Consider the following 6666-nt stretch of genomic DNA (forward strand, 5'->3'; position numbering starts at 1 on the left):
ATGACCGAATCACTTAGAAGTAAATCCTGCATCCAGGGGAACCGGCAGCAGACCAGCCGGCTACAACGGCGCGCCCCGGCGTCCTTGCAAATCAGCGCTCCCTCTTCCAATTGGAACGTGGCCATTCCGCTCCTGTCCCCGCTCGACGCTTCGCCCACGTCTTCGAAATTGGTGACCGATCGGACGGTGGCTATGAATTCCAGGGAGGAGCAGAGGCAGCAGGGCGCGGAGCCGGAGAAGGTGGTGCTCAAAAAGTGGCAGCACCCGCCCTTCACCTACGATCCTGCTCCGAGGGTCCGACCCTTTGTGCCCGTATAACTGGAATTGTATGGACTCTGTTTCGTCCGAAAAAGATGCTCAATAGGAAAATTAAGATTGTATGATTGACAAATAGTATTTACATCTTACGTACCGTATGTGCTGTGAAAGCCTCTTTTTTGTTTTTTGTTTTTTTCCGATCAACATGACGTGTGCTTGTACAAATAGTACTATGCTAAATAGAATTAATGTAATTTAGCTCAATGCAGTATATATGATACAAAATTCAGTTACAAAACCCTTAATACGTGCTCATGTCGCCATGACATTTAACGACTTCAGTTCCAATTAAAACTGATTTCGCTGTCGTCCAAATATATCCCAAATCATTCAATGTATTTTAATTATAATATTTTTCTTTTAAGTGAAAGAAAATGATCAAAGATGTTGCAAATTTGTCGAATTTAACTAAATTGCATGTTGTTAAAGGAAAAGAAATACTACGTTGTAGATTTATGATTCTATTATTAATTGTAACGAAATTCTCAACATTACGTTTCATAATTTGATTTAGAAAATAAATATTAAATATTATAAATTAAATCTTACCATTTAAATAATATAGATAGTGTGTTTTGCATATCGGATTAAAAATAGAATAATTCATACCATAAAGATTTACACCGATTGCTCTTTTGGTTTTAAATATAAGTTGGTGCGTGTATTCTTAATAATAAGTTGTGCATGAACCAACTATTACTTAAAAAAATGGTTTGTATAATTTTAGAATGTGCAAACTTGACACATACATATAAAATCTTATTTTCTAATTTGTACCATTTTTTTCAAAAGAAATAGTGAAGTTTACACCCTTAAAAATTATAAGTAATGTTACATACAGTCATGAAGTACGTAAATACTACGTAATCCTTTTAAAAAAAAATAAGATCTATTATTAAAAAATTAATTTTTTTCATATAAATATTATATTTTTTTATTTTTTTTCAAAACATTCATACGACACTCCACGATTACAACCATCCCTCGTATCAATGAGTGACTGTGGGTCCATAAAATAAAATTTGAATGGCCGAACTCAGATAAACTGAAAAGCTAATTGAAAAGGACAAGAATCCATCGTGTTATATATGCAAAAAAACTAGTTCTATATTGTGAATGGATACTCTCTAATCAACCAATCTATTGGAACAAGTTAAAAAGAACCAAGTTTCTTCTCTCCATCTTGAAAAGTAGAAAAAAATAATACTAAGTGTTCCAAGTTTATACAGCCAGCCAATTCGGTACGAGATCGAGCTATGTCAGCCCATTAAAAACGAATAATAAAAGAATTAAATTAACATACTTCAATCAAGAGCTGGCAATTAATGGAACACCCATATATATATATATATAGGAATTTATAAGTAGTTGATCAGAATCTTAAAGAAAGTTGGTCGATCGGAACCAATCATCTAGATCATGCGTAGACCCTATTTCAATTTACACCGTTGGTGTGACAAATTAACGACGTAATTTGTTCGGTGGTTCATGTTGACAAAATAATATAAATCCATAAAATTAAAAAAATAATAATAATAAAATAATAGGGAGGCAATCAAAATGATATGATTCTGAAGGATATTGAATCAACGTACAGGGAACAAATTCTATATCACACCATTCATGTTCTATAGAATGAATGGTCTTAAAGTGATCTTAACAAAATAATAATATTCCTGAAACCCGACAATATGGTCAAATATTCTTCATGGAGTACTGTTTTAATTTCTTCTTTAAGTCGATCGGAGAGGCCAAAATTGAGTGAACAAAAGGTACATAGAATATGCATATACATAGTGCATATAATCGCTGTCACGTTGTTCTTCTTTTTGACCAACTTTTGTACGTGTGATTGGTGAGGAATCATATGAGAAGAATATTAGGTTATCAATCTTTATCATCTCCAACCAATGACGTCACTCGTGAGTAGATAGATCAGAAGGTCTGCCACCACACATGGATATAAAAGTGCAGTGATTTTTGGCGAAGAATAATCTTATATTTTCATAACATTTTAAGCATATTTATAAATAATAAATAATTTTTTTTTATAAAATCGATTTTATGAGATGAATTAGTTCATAAATTTATTTAATTTTAACTTTTATTCTCTCATTTTTCTTCATTTATTTTTCAGAATTGTCCAACCTTTCACGTGCGAGTGAGCATGCATGCATGCATGGGAGCAAGCTCGATCGCTGGATTTGCAAATTGAATTTGATGAGTCATTCACCTTTAGAAATTAAGCAAAGAAAAGATAATTTTCGCATTGGAGTTCAACCCAAATGAAAAACATCGACCGACGAGTCAACGTTCTTCTTGTTTCCTTTAATTTATTTAATAGAAGTGCTTAAAGCCTGGCCCATCTCAGTTTCTTTTCTTAATGGACAAATTGGGCCTTGCCCAATCTTTCCAACAAGAAAGAGACCGAACTCATGACTACTCAGAAGGACGAAGTTCCTCAGTGAAAATGATACATCCTTAGATCAGAACAATCATTTGGTCCATTCTTAGTTTGTTTTAATTATTTTTTGTTTCTTCACAGCTTGAGATTTTCTATTGTTAATTTATTCTATTTATCAATTTCGAGTAAAATAAAGGTAATTTCATTCCATAGTAGACCACTGCAAAGAATTTCGTGTGTGTATTATAAAAGATCAATAAAAAGATTTTATTATAAAAAAATTATATTTACAAATCGGTGCGAAGATACATAATCCACGCCATTGACATAATATAATAAGAATTTATAATTAAATTCTCTTACAAATATATCATTAGAATAAATCAATTGATAAGTAGCATTGTCTTTTATTATATCAAGAGAATAGGATGGTCAAATGAGCGTCAAAAAGGCTAAAGGCCTTGAGACAAAAAGATAGACCCACCGGCAGAGGCACCACCTCCACGAGAATGACATACCATTCGGGGTTAGTATATAGAATGTGTAGCAAAAAAAGTGATTTGTGGGGGCAAAAGTGCAAACTTCAACAGCCAAATTCCCATATTCTTATCAACCATTTTAAGTCACTCCAAACACTAACTAACATGCCATCGCCCACGTCTTTGGAGTCGTAAGCATCAACCACTCCTTCCTCTTTAACCAATACTTTACATCCGCATCCATCCACACCGTTCAATCCTTTTCTTTGCACTAGAATGAGTTTAGGGGTCCCCCATGATTTGTCACATCTTGTAGATGCCAAGTGTCGTTTACTACACCAATTGCTAAATCACATGCCCCATTACTTGTGTTCCAATTACGCTAATCAAATGCAATCTCACCTTTTATTTTATTTTTTCCCCTTAATGATAATATCTTGGAATAGGATGATTACATTTTTACCTTCCTAGTTACTCAAAACCAACTTTCTAATTGTTTTTTTTTTTTTTTGGGGTTAAATTACATCACAAAGTTATGAGTATACTTTATCCCAATGTTTTTGACTTTTTTTTTTTTTTTTAAAGTATGTAACCACCGAATCATCAAAGTTGTCCCTTGATAGTCTCATTGGAAAAACAAATCATAATATGTATCACACGTTAAGATTTAAATATTAAGATTATGTCCCGTTATCTATTTTAAATATAAAATTTATATTTACAAGTTAATATAGAAGATACATCATCCACATTGCTGACATGGAAAGATTTGAATTGTATAAAAAAAAAAAATTGAAATCTTAAATGTTACAAGTCAAGAAAAATAATTTTTAAATATTAAATTTTAACGACTGCATATAATATTTCAAAATAGAATACAAAATAAGAGGTTAGATTACAAAAGATGTGATGGATAAGGGTTGTAATTTTCCTGAATATTGTGAGAACAGAAAAATTGGGACTCTTTACGCAGACAAGCCTGACTGGGAAATGGTATCGACAAGCTGTCCTTGAAAGCCAGCTTGCATATGGTGGATTGAGAATGTCTTTGACATTCTCTATTAGCCACATGCTAAGATCCGAGTGGCTTTAGCAGCTGCTGATACACGTTACTCTGTCTTCTTGCAAATGGGATGGAGGTGCCTCCCACATTATTTTATGGGTTTGAAAAACAATTTGGTTAGAGGACTCAAAAACAACTTTGAAGAAATAAGGCATTCAATGACTTCTTCTGCCCACTTCATGCGAGAAGGTTTCATCAAAGTTCCTAATTATCTTTCATGTTTGACAATTGATATGCTATCAGTAATATAAAAAATACTGTTCTTCAAGCTAAATTTGGTTATCTTTTTCATTTAAATAGGCTCTGTACGAAGCTATCTAAAATGTGACATGTTAAATAGTCAGTCTTACAATTTAATTTTTTTTTTTAATTTTTGGCTCCAAACTACAAATGGTACTCAACACAGTGAACTTACCTGACAGTCAAATCCCAGAAACTTGAGCAAAATTGGGAGATGAATTGATTCATAAAAGTCTTTATTTTTGTCATCATGTGCTTGCTCTTTTGTAAGTCGAATCCCCATCATGTGGGTGGTCTTTGCCCTCAAGTAAGCTCTGTCTCAATAAAAACAAGCTACCAACTCCCCACTCGGTTAACTTTTTGACAATTTCCCTTCCTTGTCTGATCTCATCCATAAACATCCTTTTCAGGACATCCTAAATTCACTACACTAATCCAAATTAAGTCTTATATAGGAAGCAAGAGATTTAAAAGGGACTTTAGATATGGGCATTTTATATATTATCTCTGTCTATACCCACATCTCCTTAATTGGTTCTTTTCTTACCCTTTTTCTTTACGTGTGGGGAAAAGTTAAAAAAAAAAAAAAAAAAAAAAAAAAAAGGAAAAGGAACCATCATGAATTGGTAGTAGTAGAAGTTCAACTTCCAACAAAAGCATGACTATTGCATTATAAGCCAAAAAGCATTATCAAACTGGAAGAGGAGCAGGTAACACCTAAAGCAAATTTACTGAGACTATTATTGCAAAATTGTATGTGAATTATTACAAATAATGTTCTAAACCACTTGCAAATTAGACCCACAACAACTTTCCTCTCGATCCTCTTGTATCTCATAGGACTCGGATTGAACTGGATAGATGATATCCACATATGCAGGATCAGCACACACCACAGTTTTCAACTTGACCCGAATGAAGATTGAAAATTAAACCAAGTTGTTCACTTGATAGAGAAACTCTGAGCTGCAAAAGCAGTTTGCCCGAGATAGTAATACTATTGTTCGTCATAAATCTTATTGAAAAATTCTATACATCAGTTACTATTTACTTTCACATCCTACAACTATATCATGTGAAACCCAAACTAAAGTTTGATGTCTTTCCTTTAGGATGGGTCTAAATCCAAGCATGAATGTGAATGTGCTTCCCATCATCTGGGTATGTGAAGGTATATGCTTCTTGGTTCCTCAGCTCATGAATATGTAATTTAGGCTATGTTTGGTTGTAAAATTCAGCTGAATTCAATCTAATTTTAAACTGAGTTTAACATCTAAATACTCAACTCTCAAATTATTAAACTCATCTCTACTCAAAACCTTCTTACACGTAGAACCCACAACATTTTTCAATTTAACACATATTTATACGTGAGATCCATAACCTTTTTCAATTTTCTATAAAAAGTACTAAACTCATCTTAACATCCACACACACTTTAAACTCAATTTAGATGAGTCATACAGAACTTTCTCTACTACTCAACTCACTATTATTCATAAAAAACTGAGCTCAACTCAACTGATAAGTTCATGATATCTTAGGAGTGGGGGCCGGCTGTAGAATTTTGAGCCAACAGCAACCAATAACTGAATCACTGATCTTGTATAAAATCATTCATTCATAGTGATGGGAAAAAACAATAACGGGTCTCTCTCAAATTTGTCCCATCCAATATGAAAACCCAGAAAATTATATCCAACAGAATCATTTATGTTTGAATTCAGTAACAATTTAACTCATTTTTAAACAGATCACTTGACTCTCCCCCCTTTTCTTATAACTGGACAGAGAAGGATAAAAAGTTGATGGAACCGTTCCATTGTTTTTTCAAAAAAACAAAATCTGTCAAACATATGAATTTATTTTATTTCTTCTTAAATATGGATATAAATTGGAGAGAGTTTTTAGGTAATTCTTCTTCTTCTTTTTTTATTTTTTTATTTTGTATTTTTTATTATTAAACAATGGACAACTTTGTCGTACTAATAAACCTTACAAACTAATTTACTATGTGATATTCATCTTTTGAAAATTTAAACTTGTTATTAGAATAGTAATTAAATAACAAAATTCACCTATTCCCACTGATTAGAAACCAAAGAGTTTTACTCACCTTGCTAGCCATTTAAATAGGTTTATCTTAAGAATTTATCAAAAGT

The 6666-nt window shown here is 32.6% G+C and overlaps 1 protein-coding gene across 1 annotated transcript; it reads left to right on the forward strand.

Moving 5' to 3' along the window:
- Positions 1 to 318, forward strand: LOC108986150 (uncharacterized protein At4g14450, chloroplastic-like). Its single transcript, XM_018958673.2, has one exon. The coding sequence runs from the start codon at positions 1 to 3 to the stop codon at positions 316 to 318; it is 318 nt and encodes a 105-aa protein (XP_018814218.2).
- The last annotated feature ends 6348 nt before the right edge of the window (positions 319 to 6666 follow it).

Source organism: Juglans regia, chromosome 12 (assembly GCF_001411555.2).
Source record: "Juglans regia cultivar Chandler chromosome 12, Walnut 2.0, whole genome shotgun sequence".
Classification (NCBI taxonomy): Eukaryota; Viridiplantae; Streptophyta; class Magnoliopsida; order Fagales; family Juglandaceae; genus Juglans; species Juglans regia.

Coding starts and splice junctions, on each gene's coding strand:
- LOC108986150 (XM_018958673.2), top strand. CDS start 1: ATGACCGAATCACTTAGAAGTAAATCCTGCATCCAGGGGAACCGGCAG.